This window comes from Pseudopipra pipra, chromosome 4 (assembly GCF_036250125.1).
Source record: "Pseudopipra pipra isolate bDixPip1 chromosome 4, bDixPip1.hap1, whole genome shotgun sequence".
Classification (NCBI taxonomy): Eukaryota; Metazoa; Chordata; class Aves; order Passeriformes; family Pipridae; genus Pseudopipra; species Pseudopipra pipra.
Genome location: NC_087552.1, coordinates 47,945,021 through 47,965,556, shown reverse-complemented (window position 1 = coordinate 47,965,556; position 20,536 = coordinate 47,945,021). Strand labels below are relative to the sequence as shown.

The following is a 20,536-nucleotide window of genomic DNA, read 5'->3' as shown; positions in this document are numbered from 1 at the left end:
CATTGAGTCCAACCTATGACTGAATACACCACCATGTCACGAAGATCATGGCACTAAGTGCCATGTCCAGTCTTTCCTTAAACACCTCCAGGGATGGTGACTCCACCACCTCCCTGGGCAGCCCATTCCAGTCTATAATTACCCTTTCTGTGAAGAAATTCTTCCTAATGCCCAACCTAAACCTTCCATGGCCCAGCTTAAAACTATGTCTTCTTGTCCTGTCATCTGTTGCCTGGGAGAAGAGACCAACCCCTACCTCTCAGGTAGTTGTAGAGAGTGATAAGGTCACCCTCGAGACTCTTCTTCTCCAGGCTAAACACCTCCAGCTCTCAGCCACTCCTCACAGGACTTGTGCTCCAGACCCTTCACCAGCTCCATTGCCCTTCTCTGGACATGCTCCAGCACCTCAACGTCCTTTTTAAAATAAGGAGCCCAGAACTGGACACAGTACTGGAGGTGCAGGCTCACCAGTGCTGAGTACAGGGGCACCATCACTTCCCTGGTCCCGCTGGCCACACTAGTCTTGATACAGGCCAGGATACCATTGGCCTTCTTGGCCACCTGGGCACACTGCTGGCTCATGTTCAGCAGCTGTGGACCAGCACCCCCAGGTCCTCTCCAGCCACTCTTCTGGAAGCCTGTTAGCGCCACAGGGGGTTGTTTTGACCGAACTGCAAGACTTGCCACTTGGCCTTGTTAAACTTCATACAAGTGGCCTTGGGCCATCGATTCAGCCTGTCCAGGCATTCCTGCCCTCCAGCAGACCAATGCTCCTGCACAATGTGGTGTTGTCCTCCAGTTTACTAAGAGTAGACTCGATCCCCTCATCAAGATCATCAATAAAGATATCAAACAGGACTGTGCCCAACACTGAGCCCTGGGGAACACCACTGGTGACTGACTGCCAACAGGATGCAGCACCATTCTCTGGGCCTGGCCATCCAGATAGTTTTTGACACAGCGAAGAGCGCGCCTGTCCAAGTGGGCTGCCAGCTTTTCCAAGAGACGGTGTCAAAGGCTTTGCTGAAGTAGAGATAGACAACATGCCCCAGCGCAGCTCTGGGCGCCAGCTGCACGGACACCCCGCAGCCACTACAGCTGCCACAGCCCCCAGCACTACCCGGGCCGGGCGACAAAGCCCCACCTTTCCCGAAAGCGGGAAGCGGAAGAGGCTCCGCGGCGGTGGGCGGGCCGGGGGCGGAGCGGGGCCGGGGCCGGAGCGAAGCGTGGCCGGGGATGCTGCCGGTGCTGGCCGCCGCCTGGTCCCTGCCGGCCGTCGCCTTCCTGGCCGCGCTGCTGCTCCTGCGGGCCCCGGCGTGGCGGTCCGATGGTCGCGGCGGGGTCTCCGACCTCTTCCACGAGCTCATTCGCTACGGGAAGACAAGGCCCCCCGGCTGGAGTCTTAATTACCTCGTGCCCAAGAGGTGAGGGGCGGCTCCTGCCGCTGTTGCAGCGGCGCGGCGATTACCGTGAGTGTGTCCCGGTTAGCGCAGCCGAAGGTCGAGACAGTGAACAGCGCACGCAGGAGCACTGCGGATATTTGTTGAGTTGAGCTCAGCTTTGTTGCAGAATTGTTACTCTGATTTTACAGATGTGGAACCGAGGAGCGTGGAGGCTGCGAGCGATCATACAGAATCTGTGTTCTAAATGGGAACAAAAGCCTAATCCCTTGATTCCCAGTCCCATGAGAGATCCGTAAAACAAACCGTCCTGCAAGACTCAGGTCAGGCACCTGGGGACGTGGAATCCTGAGTGTAACTCTGCAAATATGCTGCAGGTTTACTGTCTCACACTGATTGTCAGACATTGCCTTCTCCCTTAAAGGTTTCTTCTTAAAATGTGAGTTAGCATACTAATAACACCATGGGAACAGTAGCGATCTAGACCCTGCATGAGTCTCTGATGAGGCAAAAGATCCACCGTGTTATCCGAACACGTCTTAATAGATGTTTGATACAATGAAATAGATGTATATGTTTAGATGTTTAATGAATAATTATGAAGGAGGGAGAAAACCCCACATTTAAAGGTTTTAAAATGTTTCTGCTATTATATATTATGGAATTTTTTAGTTTTTGATCAGGTGAGATTCATTACTAGAACTAAGAACTAGTCTTTGACTTGAACGTAGGCAAGACAGGATCTTGCAAGGCCAGCAGGACAGGACTGGGAGGCTGCTTAAAAGATCTGATCACCAGTAATGTAGCAATCTTATAATGTCTGAGACATTTTATATACGTAGCTTTCAAACCAAATGTTGAAAAAAAAGTTTTGTGACACAGCATATTATTCATGGAAAGGTTGTAATGTAATATCTGGGTTATCAGGCTTCTCGATGCAGAAAATATCCAGGGACATGTTTAAATTCTGCAGTACCCTCAGCAAAAATAAGGGCTTATAAAGGCTTTGTCTTACTTGAAGTGTACTGCAAAGTGCCACATTCTTTAGGTGAGTTTTTGTTTGATTTGGTCTTTCTCCAACAGAAGTTTCCCAACACCCCTTCTTAGGGAGAAGGGTGACCGAAGAACATACTTTTTCAGAGAATTGATCTTGAGCTCTCAACACCTACAAAGCAATTCTGTTGCTTGATTAGTGAATCCATAACACTTCTAGCTGAAGGAATAGAGAAGATCCTGAATGCATTGAGGCATTTTCTGTTCTATTCATTTGTGTCTTGTTTCCAAACAACCATTATACTTTCACTAGCCTGGGCTTGTTTTTAATGTTGCCGTTCTATCTTGATTCATTGTCATATTTGGCAAATAGTGAAAATTCCTCTCCTTAAGGTATGGCACATGTACTTACTGTAGTGCTGGTTCACTCTGTACGTCAGATATATCCCCAGTGTAATTGGGATTGCTGAAAGCTCACAGGGCGTGTGTCTGCTAAGCTGCCAGGACTTGTTTGTGTGCTGGTAGCAAAAATCAATGTGTGTGGAGAAAGTTCCCTGGCGAGTGACAAGATATGATTCTACCAAGTAACAGGACAGCAGGGAAAGAGCTTGAAACTTGGAGGTGGCAATGAGTTTTTATCAATATACAAATTCTGTTTGTCTTATAAACAGAAAATGAGGGAGAGGGATTGAATTTTACTTCTGCTCTTGCAGATCAGCAGAGCGAATGTTGCTGTTTCTGCTTTGTAGAAGGAACTGAGGAGAAGTGATCATGTGTAGGAGTTACCAGCTGCTAATGGGCAGGGCACTCTGGAGCATGCCGGGATGCTCGCTACCTCTGTGATCTCTGTGGTGCTGTTGAGAGATACCTGAGATGCTCTGGGAGGGGGTCACTTTAATTGTTTTCTCTAACCAAGGGTGTTGTAGCCCTACACTCCTCCGAGAGAAAAGTTTCCATGTTTAACAGAAATACAGTCTTTTCTTGACTATACAGTTATATCCTAGTTTTGTACCTACAGTTGCATTGTCAAGTCAAGGCCATCAGCATCTTCCCATGGGACGTATTTTAGCTCTTTGCAGGTGTTTCCAGAGGTCCTGCTTTTTATTCATAGCCAGAAGGACTTTTAATTTTAAAAGCAAAAGGAAATACTGGATCACCTAGTTTGAGCTGGATATTACAGGCTCTTTAACTCAATTCAGTTACCTGCCTTGACTGTCATGTGTGCATTTCAGTAATGCATAGTGTGCTTTTATAAGTGCATTACAGGGTTGGGAGATTCTTTGCTTTATTCTTCAAAAAAACCTATGTGGTCCTGCTCTGTAATCATCCAGTGGTGTTGATGGTCACAGCTTTTTTTCTATATGATTGTTGCAGACCTTGAATTTGCAGAGGGAAAAGATACTTAGAGCAGAGTAATTACTTTTGGATGCCTTTTACCATCTGCATTTGTAATTTATGAACTTTAACATGCTGTGTACTGCACCTACTGGAATTGAGAAAAGTGGGAGTGGTGTGGCGTGCAGCAGCTTGGAAATGCCCAGAAACTTAATTTGGATGTGCTTTTAGTGGTGTAAATTATAAAGAAAACGTTGTGTACATCATGATTAGTTGTGTCTTGAGGAATACCTTTGCAATGTGTGGTTTACACTTTCTCCTCTTTAGCACAGTCATGGTTAGTAATGTAAGCTAAGTTAGAGGTTATTCCAGGCAGCATTTCACTGGGGGAAAACGTGTTAGGGTTATTACTGCTTGGTACCACTGGTTCCTGAGTTGTCTGCTATTCACCTGGGCACCAAAAGGGAATGTACTCACCATCAGGCAAGCACGTCCTGCAGCTACATTTCCAACTAAGGAACGATGAGAACATTAATACATTAATGAAGACCTTTTTTGTTCCCACAGCTGGTTTACTCACTTTTATGTGGTTTCTGTGGTCTGGAATGGCAGTCTGCTGTACTGGCTCTTCCGAGCTGAGTTCCTTGGAGAGTCACTCCCATCATGGATTCAGGACATGCACCGTGCTCTTGGCAGAGATTCTCAGAGCGAGGACATGGGCAAGTGTTCCAGCTATTATGATGCATCCATATAAATATTAGAAAACTCTATTACCAAAGCTGTGCATCCAAGTGCTACTTCATCAGTTGCTTTTAAACTAGGCGCCAAGTGACTTTCCTGGAATACCAAGTGCCTTTGTCCTTTGTAATTATTCAATATAGAAATCATTCTAATTTATGGATATGATGGCTATCAGCAGTCCTTTTAACAGAAAGTGCCATTAGTACCTTCTGGAAGAAATCTTGCTGTGGTCAGCAGTGCTTCACCTGTACAAATATTTTCCCCAGTTAATTTAAAATGAGACTAAAATTTTGCTGTGGGGAGGGGAAGCATTAGCCTTTTTGAAGCACTGTACAGATTAAATTGTTCCTATCTGTCTCAAAGTTGCTATTTTTTATCTGCAAGCAGACAGTGAGTACTCCTCTGCTCTCCTGGTTCTCCTGCTCCTTTGGCTGCACAGCTGTCGAAGGCTTGCAGAATGCCTCTGGACCAGTGTGTTTTCCAATGGTTTCATTCATATTGTGCAGTATTACTATGGACTTGGTTTCTACATTGCCGTTGGCTCAACTGTGCTATGCCAAGTGCCTACTAATGTCAGGACTGGTAAGTGCCTGCTGAGTTATTACCAAAGATGCAGTTTTGCTCCCATTTGTTTCCTATAGAGGGTTGCTTGTTTGAGAAGTGTGTTAACTGATGAGACATAAAAATACTTACTGGTATAGTTCAAAGTAATTACATTTCAGTATATCATATGATCAGCCAGTGTTATACACAAACACACACTTTCATGTTAACCATCACAGTTATTTCCTGAAAAACATCTCACAGAGATACTTTAAGGATCATTATCAATCAGTTTTGCATTGAGATACATATGCTTTATGCAGGACAGTAATTGGTACCAGTTCTCAAATGACACTATGCAAGTTTGGTTCTTTCGTTGTAAGCCTTGCTGTGAGTCTGCAAGGCTTCTTGGCCACCTCTTTTGTTTTCCATTAAGAACTTGCCATTGCTCTGCCTTGATTCAGTCTCTTCTCTCTCTCGTACTGTTTCCATTAATACAGCAGAAATTTGTATTTTCTGACTTGTTTCTGCCAACACATTCCACTGGGCTGCATAGATGAACCATGAGTTGGTTGTAGCACTCCTCCCATGACTAATTTTTGTAAGGCAGTCATTACCAAGTATGTAAGTTTAGTGAAGTTTTTAACCATATCCAACCACATCAGTTCTAGTATAATCCAGGGATTTTTTTTAAAGAACCTTCAGATTTCCTATGTGTAGATAAAACCTTTTTTTTTTCTGAACCTCTGTTCTACTTTTCACATCCTGTAGATTCTTAGAGGCGGTGCATTGGCTTGTACTTTGGAAATCATCCTTCATACAGTTATCACTTTTTTGAAGACCTAAATGTTTCACACTCTGTGTATGTGTGTGTAGGTATGTGTGTGTAGGTGTGTGTATATATGTATCTCGCTGTTAACAAGACAAAAAACTCTGTACTTACATGTTGACCTGAGCCATGACAATATGTTTAATTAGGATGATAACAGTTACAAATAGTGTTGAATACTGAGGTCTTAGACTATCAGTTATGTATCATTCTACATCATACTGTACTTCAAGCTACTGGATTAATAACTATGTATTTTAGTATAGAGCAGTTAAGGGAAATGAACTGCCAGCTGGGCACTTAAATGATGCAGGATTTAAAAGCAACTTTCAAGGGATTAGAGACTAACTAGTAGAATTTTGTAAGACAGTAACATTTAAAAAATGTATATAGTATTTTCAAATGATATTTGGGAAGTTACTTCCTGGCTGTATATTAATAAACCATGTTTAATTCAGGAAAAGAGCTTTCTGTGCAGATCTGCTGGTATCACATTGTAGGAATTACGATGTACATTTGGGCCTCTCTTCACCAACACAGATGTCTTGTAATTCTAGCTAAACTTAGAAAAAACAAATCAGGTAAGATGTTTCATTCCTGTCAATTGTTTACTTGGAAATTTTTTCCTGGTTGTTTCAATAGGCCTCTATAGCTTCTTAATACCTTAAAAATGAATGTTTTTCAGTTCCTTTAGTGTGCTGTTCTCTATAAGACTTTCGATAGGTGAAATGAGGCTGTTTGGAAAAGAGATCGGATGGCTGAACTAGGGGGAAGGGGTGTGGTGTGTCTGTCTATATAGTTCTGTAGAACTTGAAATGAAGCTCTAGCTTCTAACATTCTAAGGACAGACACATCCTAATGGTTACAATTTGTGCCATTCCTTGGGAACCTCACTTCTGTTTCCATGTGGGCTAAAAATAGGTTTCCTTACTCTTTATTTGCATAGCCAGAGGTGGCATCTTATTTCATTAAGTGCAAAGCTGCCAGATCAGATGGAGGTGAATGATGATGATGATGATGATAACTTTTGTAAGCATATTGTTCTGTAATTGTGAGAAGTTGGTTTAATGCATGTTCTCAATTAATTTCTTTCTGTTTCCTTGCAGGAAAGGTTGTAAGGCTGGGCTACGATGTACCTTTTGGAGACTGGTTTGAGAGCGTGTCTTGCCCTCATTATTTTGCAGAGCTGCTTATATATGTTTCTATGGCCATCATGCTTGGATTTCAAAATGTGACATGGTGGTGTGTAGTGATGTGTGTTCTTTTTAACCAGGCACTGGCTGCTGTTTTGAGTCACGAGTTCTATGAGAAAAACTTCCGTTCCTACCCAAAGCATCGAAAAGCGTTTATACCACATGTTTTCTAGAATATTTTTTCTAAAGTATCTTTAGGCTATCTTAAAGTGGGAAATGTTTTCTATAAGGGAATAAGAGATTTATGGTATATTAAAGCCCAGATGAAATCACACACTTTCTCTGATTCTACCTTAAAAGCTCATAATTTTAATGACAATCCATTCATGTCACCAATTTATTTGGGGAAATGTCTCTGTGTATCACACGAGCTAAAAAAGGTTTACTGAAGGCTTAAATTCAAAGTGAAGAGATGCTAATTGGCTCTTTTATGTCTTGTGCATAAAACACTTGCTGTTGTGCAGCAAGTCCAAATATTTGTGAAAATTAATGAAAAGAGGGTGCAAAGAATCATTTGAACTACTGTATTTCATGTCCTGACAAATTAAGCGTATTTCTTTCCTAGTCTCTTTTCTTTGAATCACTTCAGAGGGAGGCAAATTTTGTATCTTTCTGTGCTTCCGTGTTGACAATTAAAACCAGCCACTGCTTTATGACTATAAGCACAAAAACTGGAGAAATCTGTGGTGGAGGAATGACTCATGCTCAGCAGTGGAAATAAACAGACCCATTCTCTGCATTACCTCTTCTGCACCAAAGTATTTTCACTCATCTCTAAACTGGGAAAAAAAAATTTCCTTTTATCCCTAAACTGGGAAAATCGTGGAAGGTTCTCTGTCTAGAGAAACAGTAGAAGAGAATTTGCAGAAAATTATTGTTCCTGGTTATGGTTCTGTTGTCCTTATAGTGGGTTATTGGAATCTCTCATGTGTTAGAAGGGGCAGCTGTGCAGGATGGCCATGACCATGGCTTTTTAAACAGATATAATGAACTGCTGAGGCAGAGAGCACACAGAAACCAGTACCTGACAAGCATTGCAAAGAAATTCTTTACTGGGGAGATGATGTCACTCAGCACAGGGCTTTTTTTTGCACTTAACTATTGAATATTTTGGTCCTTCTCATGATACTGAATGATCAGTTTTGTGTGATGTAGCATATGAATGCTAGTGTTTAAGCATGTTGTCTACTTACATGCATACATTATTTTGTATATAAGAAGAATTTTTATACTGTAGTATGTCTTATGAATTGCCTAATTAAAAGGTTCTTATACTTTCTATTTCCATTTTGTATGATTTTTCAAAATTGATCTAATATATTTGCAAAACACAAGCAATCATTTTGCACAAAATGTGCCTCTCTTGGCTGTTGCATGCCTTTCTCTCTCTCCATCAACACCACCATGGAGCATCAACAGCCTGTCTTGGGACCGCATCTTTCCGTATTATTTTTTTAAATGGTTCTCAAGAGGCTCCTTTGGCCTATCTCCAAGCAAGTCCTGTTAAACTAGTGTTCTTATCCTGTTCGCTAAACTGCTTCTCAGGAAGCACATTCCTGTCCTTGCCCAGGGGAGGGAGCATTGGGATGCATGGCCCTCCTGGGGTCCCTGGGGAGAGCATTATCTGGAGTACTGTGTCAAGTTCTGGGCTCCTCAGCACAAGATAGACATGGAGCTCGTGGAGTAGGCCCAGTGGAGGGCATCAAACATGATTAAGGGCTGGAATATCTCTCTTATGAGGAAAGACTGAGGGACCTGGGCCTGTTCAGCCTTGAGATGTCTGAGAGGGAGCCTCATCCATACATATGTAAGTATATAAAAAAGGGATGCCAAGTGGATGAAGCCAGGCTCTTCGCAGTAGTGCCTAAAAATAGGACAAGAGGCAAAGAGCAGAAACTGGTGCACGGGAGGTTCCACCTGAATATGAGAAAGAACTTTACTGTGCAGGTGACTGAGCACTGGAACAGATTGCCCAGAGAGGTTGTGGAGTCTCCTGCACTGGAGATATTCCAGAACCGTCTGGACACAATCCTGTGCAAATGTGCCCTAGGATGACCCTGCTTGAGCAGGGAGGTTGGACCAGAGGACCCTCTATGGTCCCTTCCAACCTGACCGGTGCTGATTCCGTGCCCCGGGCTTGTGGCGGTGCTGGGGTCACACATACCCGAAGCGCTGCCGTGCACTTGGCCGTTTACGAAGCCGGGACTTGCCCGGGCCGTTTCTAGGCGAGTTTTTAGCCACCTTACGCAGCCGCTTCTTTGCCTCCCGTCCCGCAGCGCCCTTTCCCTGCCCGCAGGCAGCTCCGAACGACTGAGGAACGCGCTCGGACTCGCCCGCTCCCCGGGGAGCGCTGCACAGCCGCCCTTGCCCGTCCCTCGCGACGCCGGGACCCAGAGGTGGAAACCCACGCCCGGGTCTGTCCCCGAGCGCTGCGGAGCCGCCCCGGTGCCCTCGGACAGGGCGGCGTGCCCGGGGGTCACCCCCCGCCGTGGCGGCGGGGCGGGGCGGGGGGCGGGACGTCCGTCGGCGGCAGGAAGCGGGTGGGGGCGGCCGCGGGGCCGCGCGGCGCGGGCGGTGACGCGGCGCCCTTAACCGGGGCATCGCCGCGCCCCCCCGCACCGCGCTCGGCCGACATGGGGTCCCCGCCGCCGCTCCCGCGGGCCGCCGCGATGCTGCTGGCGGCCGCGCTGCTGCTGGCGGCCCCGGCGCCGCTCGGCGCCACTCCCGAGGAAGAGCCTGGCAGGAAGGAGCCGCCGCCGCCGCCACTGCCGGCGGCGAAGGGAGCGGAACCGCGGGCTGAGGTGAGGCGGGGACGGGCCGCGCTGCGCCCCCCGGGCTGAGCCCCGCGCGGGGCGGCGGGGCCCGCGCACCCCCCGCGGCAGCGCTCGGTTGGCGGGGCCCCGCGCCGTCCGGAGGCCGTCGGGCTCCGAAATACCCCGCTTTCGGCAGGAAAAGGGAGGGCTGCAGGGCCACCGCATCCTTCCCCTTTTCTGCTAAAAGAGGGACATCTAGGTCCGACATGGAAAAGGCGTCAGTGCTCTCTTTCCCCTACAGAAGCAGCTGAAAGCAGGTTTTGTTGCTACTCCAAATCTGCCAGTTTTTTCCTCCTCAACATTTAGTATCAGTTCCTTTGCGTTAAAACTTGTTTAACAGTGTTCTCGGTGAGGGGATTCTGGTGCCGGCTGATCACACGGGGATGGAAAAAACTGACATACGGTTTGGTGTAGCACGTCGAGCACGGCAGGTGGCACATACCCAAACTAAAAAGTTACAGCCCTGCAAAGGGTGAAGGAGCTCTGGGAAGTCGGTGTGTCACACAGAGTATGAGAGCTTCTAAATATCAACATCGAAAAACTTGGAGCACTGCTGAAAGTGGAATGCTGGGAAGCCGCCATGTCAAAACACGTTGCAGTCTGTCTCTGCTGGTAGATGTGCTGGAACACGCTTTTTCAGCCATTCCTGGTCAGGGTTGTGAACATCAGCTTACAGATCTTAGGCCTCGCTTGTGATCATAGATATCTTACTTTGTGTACAAGTAAACACTTTGGTGAGTGAGTGGGAACAACCAGAGTGGGTTGGTCCGGTTTCACCACTGGAAAGTCTTCAAGTTAGTTTTCAACAAACATAGAGCAAGTGCAGAAAAAGTTGATGAAAACTTGCACAAAATTTGGCTTGAGTATAAACTGAAAGAGGGGAAACCTAATTAGATATTAGGAAGAAATTCTTCCATGTACGGGTGGGTGGTGAGGCACTGGAAAAAGTTGCCCAAAGAAATTGTGGCTGCCCCATCCCTGGAAGTGCTTAAGGCCAGGTTGGATGGTCCTCTGAGCAACCTGATCTAGTGAAAGGTGTTCTTGCTCAGGGCAGGTTGGTTGGAAGGGACCTTAAAAATCATCTCTGAGCTAAAGCAGCTTTCCCCATGTTTTCTTAGAATGGTGGTTCTCATGTTCTGGTAATAGCGTGAATGGTGAAGTAATGTTTTAATAATCAGAATGTGATCTGATCCTCTTACTAAGTGCCTAACTGGCAATTTGAGGTAGGTGGCAACCAGGAACTAGTTAACAATCATTAGTAAGCATGAGAGGTGTATATACTTAAAATGTCACTCTACACAGTATGGTATGACAGGAGAAATACGGGGCACGGTACTTCTGCGTACTAACTATTCAAGCCTAATTAACTAGTGTTTGGGTTTGGGTTTTTTTTTTTGTCCTTTTCCTTACAGAAAGGGTCCTCACCAGTTGCTCCAGTTCACATTGTCAGTGAAGAGTCAGCTGACAAGACTAATCTGGGCTTTATTCATGCATTTGTGGCTGCTATATCTGTCATCATTGTGTCAGAACTGGGGGACAAGACCTTCTTCATTGCAGCCATCATGGCAATGCGGTACAACCGTCTGACAGTACTGGCTGGTGCTATGCTTGCCTTGGGACTGATGACATGCTTATCAGGTTAGCACTCTTTTCTCTTTTGTTTTATCTCTTAAAATGTGCTGGGTACATATTTACTAAAAAATCATAACTGAAATTGGAATGCAGGTAGTATGTGTATTCACTTTTTTATTTTGAAGAGAGTGTCAAGCTTTTCCTGGGGATCGTGGCTCAGATGGACTACTTAGGCTCTTGGCTCTAATGAGGTCTCTGCACTCCGAGGGCCTCAATATGAGTTTAAGGAAGAGGAATGGGATCGAGAGCCTAAGCACCTCCTTTGATTTTTGGGCCACTAGTTTCCTTTTTATTTTTAGCTCCTGTTAAATTTGTGTGCCTAAAGGGAATGTGGGAGTGACTTCTGTTTTTCGTCCTAAGGCAAAAGATTCTTTATATGATGACAGATTTCCCTTGTCTGACTTGTATTCCTGTGTGTGTAGCTGTCTGGATTTGTGCTGGAAGCTGCATAAGTGGAAGATGGGGGGGGCGGGAAGTGAGATATCAGGTGACACTTGAGGAACCTGTAGCTGTGGGCACTTACGTAGCTGTGATTGTAAAATGGAGCAGCCTTCAGGTATGTCAGATGCAGCATAAAGTTTGTCTCTGTGCTCATTTCTAACCATGCCCATTTCAGAAACATTTGAAATACTGTTGGTTGGTTTATACACACTGGAAACAGCCGATTCACTGGCTTCAGGCTGCTTGGCAACTGTTTCTGTGAATGATTTTTGTGTGCGTAGCTGTTGCTTTTATTGCAGTCTTAGAGCAGTTTCCATTTACACTGCATGTAACTTCTCCTGCCCATTATGGCTATCTCTTTTTTTACATTAAATTTTTCTTCAAATCTGTCTTTATGCTTTTTTCATAAAAGCTTTATTTTCTTGTTCCATTCCCCAGTTTAAAGGTTCCCAACTATTTCTTTCTTTTCAGAAAGGAGCCTGACTTCTCCTTCCCCCACCCCCTTCCTTCTCCCCTCTCTTGTTTTGTACAAGCTGAGTTTGGAAACTCCTGGGGAGTTTGCACACCTTGATTTCATGAAGATATGCTTGCTTAAACTCACTAGCTCCAAGTAATCACTACTTGGGATATTTTTTCAAAGTGTGCTTGACAAAATAAGCTGGCTTATTGTTCTGATTATTTCATTATGCTTGTGCTTATATATGTAAGTAATGCTAAAAAAATGACAGTTTTTTGTATAGTTTCTTGTATTGCTTTATGCTAGTACTTTTTCAATATTTAAAAAAAGTTTGGTTTAACTCCTTCTGGTTTATTTAGCTGTGCAACTAATACTGCTACTCATGTATGTATGTGCTGTGCGTCCAAGTAAGAAGCCTGATTAATTTTGTTTTATATTCTTACTTTTGGTAGTGGCAGTGCAGATTAATTTCCAGATCATGTAGTAACTTCTGGGTATGTTTTTCAACTAAGAAAGTGTGTGCAAGAAAGCATACATGGTAGTAAGTTTCCTTTTAGCTAATTGCATGTGGATTAAAGCAACAGAAACAGTTGTGACTGCATGGTCCAAGCAACCGTGAATGTTATAAGTTGAGTTTTGATTTCTTCTCAGTTATGCAGTCCTTTTTTTGTCAAAAACATGCTAAATGATGTTACGTTGTGAAAAAGCAAATACTTCATCCTGGATACGTGTTTCTTCTTGTTGAAGAACTTAGTTTTGTCTTCAGTTGATCACCTTCAATACCCATAAGAGATGTGCCATGGAGGTCACTTTTTGGCCTGCAAGTAGGATCAGTGTCATTGAAATAAAGAAAGAGCAAAGTTGGTCACATTGCGGGTCTGTGGGGAGTGTGGGAAAGGGGAATAGTAATGTGCAGGTATTTGCACTTGGCAAACGAAGAGAGGCCTGGATTTATCCAGCTGGGTGATTTGTAGATTTGCCTGGTAGATTCAACTTGTAGAAAATGGTAATTCTAACTTTATTTGATAAAAGATTGGAAAGACATGCTAGTCAACACATAAATGGAATTAACTGGTATACACTGTGACTAAACTTATGTGGTTACAGATGGTAGTTTCATGGCATGCTTGGAGAAAGGGAGGACTTCCATAGACCTTGATGGGAAAGATAATGTTTTTTGGACTGGCTCTTGGGAATAGCAATACCTCAACTTTGGCTAGTGTGCATTGTCTGTGTGTTAGTGGACTTCAGTCTCTGGCACGACCAGTAACAGTTAAAGTTTCTAGAGTGTTGTTACCTTGCAAAAACATTTAGAAAATTATACAAAACTAACAAAAGATACAATATTTATTTATCAGTGGATATTTGGATTGCAGACTTTGCCAGCAAGCATTTTTTAGATGTGGGAAAAACAGTTATGATCCACATGTTTATTTTTTTAAACGATGTATTTGTTTTCTTTTCAGTTTTGTTTGGCTATGCCACCACAGTTATTCCTCGTGTGTACACATACTATGTGTCAACGGCACTGTTTGCAATCTTTGGCATCCGAATGCTTCGTGAAGGCTTGAAAATGAGTCCAGATGAGGGTCAAGAAGAGCTGGAGGAAGTTCAAGCAGAAATTAAAAAAAAAGATGAAGAAGTAAGTCAGAAACTTTCTGTAAATTACAGCTGGTGGAATAGTTACAGCTGTGAAGCTGCAGAACAGCACTATCGTGTTTGGAGTGTTCAGGTGTGTCTTGATAGTCTGACACAGAAAATGTGTGGTAAATCGGGAAGAAGTGGCCACTGGAGGCTCTTTCAGCAGGTGATTCCAGTTCTGTGGCAAGCCTGGCTTCTTAGGAGAGAAGGAACTTTATATACATAGAGTGGTGGGTGGGTTTTGGGTGTTTTTAATGCATTACTAGTGGAGGGGACATCAACAGTTTACTCTTGGCTCTACTTTTATTTCTTTTTGTGGTCAGGCTCTTTATTTGCAAGTAGTCCAAGATGCACAATAACCAGGAGGTCAGAGCTGATTACAACTATATATATGTGTGTGTATTTACACACACGTCTGTGCATATAAATAGCTTTTTTTTTAATGGTGACTTTATATAACTAATACATTGATAATGCAGCAGTCAGTGGCTAATAACATTCTAGAAACTAAAGGTCTAGCTTTACTGTTAAGTGTTTCATTTGGGTTGTTTAGATGGTGTTTCTAGTCTTATGGTTATTTCTTTTTTTTTTTTTTTTTTCCCCTGTGTCTCCTGCAGCTTCAGAGAACTAAACTATTAAATGGGCCAGGAGATGTGGAATCAGGGCCAGGCACCACTATACCTCAGAAGAAGTGGCTACATTTTATTTCTCCAATCTTTGTTCAAGCTTTTACTTTAACATTTTTAGCAGAATGGGGTGATCGTTCCCAATTAACAACCATAGTCTTGGCTGCCAGAGAGGTGAGTGTTGCAGAACGTCTGCTGGTTTTTGCCCTCTTTGGGTTACCCATACAGAGGTGAGAAAGACAAAATACTCTTGCAGGAGGTGCCAGATTTGCACCTGCTGCCTTGCTGTGCTTTACTTGGTGTTACAGCTGTGCCAAGACCTGAAAATGAATGCACTGAAGCTCTGTGTAGTATTAAAACTATTGTTACGTGATTGGGACTGCACAGACATCTCGGAAAATAGTTGCTTTATATCATGCAGCTGAAATCAATTGGTTTTTGTTACAGTGTTAAGAGATGTTACAGAACAGATGTTTCTTTGCTCTGTGGTCCTATAGTTTTCACTCAGTAACTTAAAAGAAGATACTTTCATTCCATCAAACTTAAAGCTGCTAGAAAGATACGTCTTGTTAAAAATCTGAATTAATATGGTACAGTGTATAGAAGGAACATAAACTCTTAAGTTGCTGTGCAGTAATACTGTAAATTAAATTTTACTCATCATGATGATTAGAGTGTATATAACTGTATTATATTCAGAGGAATGAAAGCTTACAGTCAGCCTTTTAATAAACATAAGTATATTGCCTGTGCCCTTTCATGCATTGAGATAATTTACATTTTTTCCCTAGGATTCATGCTTCTTTCAGGTGCACTTTCAGACACTCCCTAGGGATAAATCAGGGCTGTGTAATGAAGGAGACTGTAAGCTGTAGGAACCTCTTGTCTCTGGTACAGTGAAGGGAAGGTGTTTAGAGCTAACAGCGGGTGAGGATGTCAGGCAGTTTTATGCCATCTTGGAAAAAGGGAACCACTACACCTCTGCCCAATTTGCCGGGCAAGTTGCTTAAGCCCATCTTTTCACAAGGGGTCATTGACTTCTGGTTTGCATTTTCTGAGTGTCCAGTTAGGAAGTGTCCCCTTAGGAAGTGTCTGTCAGACTCTTTGATCTGGTTTGTGAAGTGCTGAGCATTGCAGTTAAAGACTGTGGGCTGTTGTACCTGTAGAATATGATGTGTTCACAGGAGTGCTACCAAATCAAATACTGCAAAAAATGAATTGACAATATCTTGATATTGGCTTTCAAAATCAGTGAATGATTATGATCTGGATCTTTTCCATTTTATCTGTGGGAATGTTTTATACCCATTTGTTTTATAATATATTCAGATAAGTCCTTGTCTGTGAAATACTAAGATATATAGCAGGAGCATTACAGAAATGCTTATGAGGAAATAAATTATCTTAATATGGAGATTTGAGCAGTGTGATAAGTCAGCTGTGCCCATACGTTCTGCAGTGAAAAGAAAACAAAATACTGTCTAAGTGTTCATTGAGTGAGTAGTGTCCATCCTGCCACATCAAACAAACAGGGTTCATTTGGAAGGGAAAAAAAAGTGATAATTTGGTTTAGTGCATACATGAAGGGAATGACTTCAGTCTGCCTTCACAAACCTAGTCCTGACAACAGTCTCTGAGAACTAGATTTTCCACCTTAATAGCTTACTGTATAAGAATTGTTCATTTAAGGAAACTGAAAAGAAAACTCTGTCCTACTAGAATGGGTTTGCTTCAGCTGCTGTGTCTGAGTCCTGCTCCTGGAGACACTATGCTGAGGGAAGCCATTGTGACTTGTTACCTTGTAGGGAATGGAATGGCAGGTGAAATCCACCTTCTGCCAGTGAGGGCTATATAGATAATTGCTGACTGCAGGGAAACAGGGATTTCCAGGAATTTTGGGTCCTGACCCAGAGGCAAGTGTGTTCTGCTGGCACAGCTCTCCTTCTGACCTGTACTTCTTTTTCGTTTCTTACCTGTCTGCTTGGTGCTTGCCACCTCTTCTGACTGGCTTGTGGTTTTGGTTCTTTTGTGCAGTCAGTGTTGTCTTTTCTTCAAACCATATAATTTCTTAGACAGTTTTGCTGTGTGTCTGTTTGAGATTCCATGCATTCCTCAGGTTATGGCAGTAGCTTTTTTTTCCTCTTGGAGCTAGAAGTGTCACTTAGAGATGAGCAGAGAACTCAGCTCCACTTTCCCCCATTCATTATTGTATAGCAGACAGTTATGCTCCTTTCTTGCCTTCATGGTCATTAGAAGATTGTTTTCTATTTCTGAGGTGTTCAGTGCATATACTGTCCTTAACTGTGTGATTTCTAAGGCAATCTGAGAAACCTCTATGTAGTGCAGGTGTTCACATATTGAGTAGCTGCTTGTTATGCAGGGAGGTGAAAAGCTGTTGTTGACATTAAACTTTGAAGACAGCTTTTATCCCCTGGACTTAAAATATTTCATGCTTTGCAGTTTGGAGGATGGAAGGGGGCAGAGTGTGGAGCACAAGTGTATGAAGCTTGGCAAAGGACCTGTAACGTTTTAGCTGCTGAAAGCCTTCATTTGCAGTTCAAGGATTTATTTTTCTCTTTCTTTATAATTAGGTTGGTGTTCTTCAAGCTGATGCATATTGTGTTTCTCAACAGCTACCACCTTCCCTCTAGAGGTTGCTTGATTGTTTAACTACAGCAGAGTGATTTCTGGATCAGTATTTAATGACTTGAAGATGCTGCTTTGTTGAAATATTCTATATGCCCCTATCTTAGTCAGGTTTAGATTTAAGTCTGCCTCGCTAGCTGATGTACAGTTACTGGTCTTTAGGGCAGTGCTGGATAGCAGAGCAGAGGAATCACTGGAGAATATCCTCCTTGCTTGGCAGTGTGCAACCAGGGAATCCAAGCATTGCTCCTCCATGGCAGGAGGTTGTCGTAGGACCAGTGGGTTTTCAACAGTGCTGATTTACCCCTTGGTGTTTTTTTTCCCCTCAGGACCCCTATGGTGTGGCAGTAGGAGGAACAGTGGGACATTGTCTATGCACTGGTTTAGCAGTTATTGGAGGGAGAATGATAGCACAAAAAATTTCTGTTAGGACTGGTAAGTGAAAACTCACTCCAACTGAAGAAATGTGTTAATGCTGGTAATGTTTGTGGTGTAAATAACTACATGTTTGGGAACAGAGTTTCTCAAAACTCTTGGAAAATCCATAAAAACTGGTGTGGGTTTTGGGTTGGCTTTTTGGGTCTGCCTTCCATCCCACCTTGTTTTGCTTCACTATTAGCTAGCTTGTAGGAGACCAGAGGAAGGAAATACATTATTTTAAATAGTTGGTATTTATTTTTTGACAGTGGATAATAGAAATTCTGTTGCAATTCTGAGTCCAGACCTTCAGATGAGGAAGAGAACTGCATACTTACAAGTTATACCAGCCATATACAAGCCTTAAAAGCTATTCTGTGTGTGACATAAATGTTTTTTAATCGTACCTGCGAACTGCAACAGGCAGGACCAGTACGGTTACATTGGGTTGTTTGTTTTTCCTTAGCTTAGGTTGCAGTTTGCTTCCCCTGTCAGTCCTGTGATGTGGTGAGATTTCTTGCTCCCAGGAATAATTCTGTGAAGCTGCTTCATATAAATGTTCATTCAGAATAATTGTTCTGTAGTTGCACCGGTGGTAAAAAGCCAGCTTCACTGCTAAAAGTGAAATGTGCATTCTGTTGTGATTGTTTGCCAAGGAAATTGGTGACAAAATGCTAATCTAACAATGGTTTAATATGCTCCAAGCACAATGTGGATCTTTAGCTGCAGGAATAGCCTTAGGTTAAAACAAGTATCTTTTTAGCCTGTTAGTTTGTTTAGAGAAGAGTAGGAGAGCTTGCACAGTGGTGCTTTCCTAGAATACTGTCCCAGCCTCTAGCAGATCGTGGCCATTGGAAGCAGTTAATGGTCTTGATACTCTTTCTTTCAGTGTAGTTACCTAAACTGTGCAAAAAATGCTAATTATGTTTCTGAAGTGATGGCTTGCTCCAGCATAAGAATATTGTATCCTACTTTCTGCCATACAGCCAAATACTCAGCAGCTGGTGTTAACCTCAGTTTTATCCTAACTCAAGTAATAATTCTGTCCTTTTAAGGGACAGAATATATTCTTGGAGATGCAGTTAGACAGTGGGTTGGCACATGGGCATCCTGACACTGAGCTAGAAACAACATCTGCTGTTTGCAGCATAAATTTTAAAATAAGGTTATTTGGAAAAATAACCTTATTAATTTTATTAACCTTATTTATCTAAAAAAAAATCTGTAATATGTCATAGAAGTTAATTACTTTTTGGTATCTAATTTCTTCTTGGCTTCTGTTTTCTTTTCAGTGACAATCATAGGAGGCATTGTCTTCTTAGCATTTGCATTTTCTGCACTATTTATAAGTCCAGACTCTGGTTTTTAAATTTTTTTCATTGTTGTAAAAGAACAAGGATTGGAAGCATCAAGCAGTTATCCTTGTGCATTTTTGTATATAATGTAAAGAAGTCTAGTTAAACAAGAGCTGAAGATGAGACACTGAATTTTTTTATAGCGGATGATTCATGGGACTGACGCATTTACGGACAGCTTCTGCAGTGGAGATCTGCTTATTGTCTGGTTTGTTTATGCTGTGGTGCCTGCTCCCGTGATGGGATTTGAGTGGTTTTCTCGCTTGCTGGACCTGGCTCAGCTGAGTTTGGGGATCTACTCTCCTAAATATTGAGAATTCCTCTTTTCTTCCTCTGTTACACACAACCACCTTTCCTGTTTCTTCAAGAGTTGATTCTTAAGGCCTCTCGAAGCAGACTGTCCTTATTTCCATGTTGCTCGGAAGGTGTTGAGGACAAAACTGCAGGCTTCCACCTCCAAAGATACTGGTTCCACGGTGTGCCTGAGGCTGGATAATCTAAGCAACAAGAAACTTGGGAGCAGTTCCTATACCATTCAATGGCTGAGCCAACCAACACAGAATTTTATAAACTTAATTTAGAGGGAAAACTTCTTAATCAGGGATTTTTATCAGGAAATTGATGTGTGGTGATTAACAACATACTGTGTTCAATATGCAATCTGGCTGGAGCTAGTATGATTTGACTTTTTAATTTTGAAATATTAATGTATATGGAAAATAATAAAGTAATAAAAGTGGTCCAACTTAACAATGTTCCATTCCCAGGATTGAACAGTAATGGAATTCTTAGGTTTAGATGTGTTCCTGTTTTTTTTTTCTTTTTAGGAATAGACATGTAATCTGGAGGAGTATTAATAAAACATAGTGTCTCCATTTGTGTTATTTTCAGTATTGTTTTTGATGGCTCCTGTAATTCCCACCACAAAGGTTTACCTGGTGATGATGTGCTTAAGGTGAGGAAAGTTCATTAAATTTATTTTGGATACTGACAAATGCCTGTGTTATAAAGACTTGGAAAATGTTGAGCACTGAAAATGCGTGGGTTGCAGAAATACATGCTTTTCTCTGCTCTTCAGTGATGAGTTGGATTCTGAGCCTAATGTCTTATATAACCCACTAAGATCTACCCTGTAGCAGTCTTGTAAAATAGAAGACATGGTTTCTAATGCTATGAATCTGCCTTTTATCGAAGCTGAAGCATTACAGATTTAACCACGCTATTTGTAGATGACAAACAGACCAGCCCCTAATCCTCTTCGGTTTCTCTACCCAGAAAACCCCTTAATGCCACATTTCTCTAAGACTGTGTAAGTGCAATGCCAGGTATGTACAGTGGGGTGAAAACAGGCTGCCATTCCAGGCTCTGGGTCTAAATGTTCATGTCTTAGTCTGAAGGAACTGCATTGGTTTGGTGGTGGGATTTTTTGGGTTGTTTTGTTTGTTTTTTTTATTTTTGAACCAGTCAGCCAAAA

At 42.9% G+C, this 20,536-nt stretch overlaps 2 protein-coding genes across 5 annotated transcripts; both read left to right on the top strand.

The window, feature by feature from the left end:
* Nucleotides 1-1,193: 1,193 nt before the first annotated feature.
* Nucleotides 1,194-8,315, top strand: SRD5A3 (steroid 5 alpha-reductase 3). Of its 4 annotated transcripts, none has more exons than XM_064652861.1 (5): nt 1,194-1,424; nt 4,296-4,447; nt 4,857-5,051; nt 6,300-6,422; nt 6,948-8,315. In XM_064652861.1, exons 1-5 carry the CDS (start codon nt 1,237-1,239, stop codon nt 7,205-7,207), a joined length of 918 nt encoding a protein of 305 aa, XP_064508931.1. In that variant the 5' UTR covers nt 1,194-1,236; the 3' UTR covers nt 7,208-8,315. The 4 variants fall into 4 exon arrangements, with proteins under 4 accessions (XP_064508931.1, XP_064508933.1, XP_064508932.1 ...); XM_064652860.1 differs by having other exon boundaries at nt 1,207-1,424; nt 4,296-4,451; nt 4,861-5,051; XM_064652863.1 differs by lacking the exon at nt 6,300-6,422 and having other exon boundaries at nt 1,199-1,424.
* A 1,320-nt stretch (nt 8,316-9,635) lies between these two features.
* Nucleotides 9,636-19,937, top strand: TMEM165 (transmembrane protein 165). The gene is made up of 6 exons (XM_064652859.1): nt 9,636-9,835; nt 11,260-11,485; nt 13,844-14,019; nt 14,636-14,818; nt 17,620-17,725; nt 19,000-19,937. Exons 1-6 carry the CDS (start codon nt 9,668-9,670, stop codon nt 19,074-19,076), a joined length of 936 nt encoding a protein of 311 aa, XP_064508929.1. The 5' UTR covers nt 9,636-9,667; the 3' UTR covers nt 19,077-19,937.
* The last annotated feature ends 599 nt before the right edge of the window (nt 19,938-20,536 follow it).

Coding starts and splice junctions, on each gene's coding strand:
- SRD5A3 (XM_064652861.1), top strand. CDS start 1,237: ATGCTGCCGGTGCTGGCCGCCGCCTGGTCCCTGCCGGCCGTCGCCTTC. Junction 4,448..4,856: donor TTCTCAGAGCGAGGACATGG/GCAAGTGTTCCA, acceptor ATCTGCAAGCAG/ACAGTGAGTACTCCTCTGCT. Junction 5,052..6,299: donor GCCTACTAATGTCAGGACTG/GTAAGTGCCTGC, acceptor TGTTTAATTCAG/GAAAAGAGCTTTCTGTGCAG.
- TMEM165 (XM_064652859.1), top strand. CDS start 9,668: ATGGGGTCCCCGCCGCCGCTCCCGCGGGCCGCCGCGATGCTGCTGGCG. Junction 11,486..13,843: donor ACTGATGACATGCTTATCAG/GTTAGCACTCTT, acceptor TTTTCTTTTCAG/TTTTGTTTGGCTATGCCACC. Junction 17,726..18,999: donor AAAAATTTCTGTTAGGACTG/GTAAGTGAAAAC, acceptor TTTTCTTTTCAG/TGACAATCATAGGAGGCATT.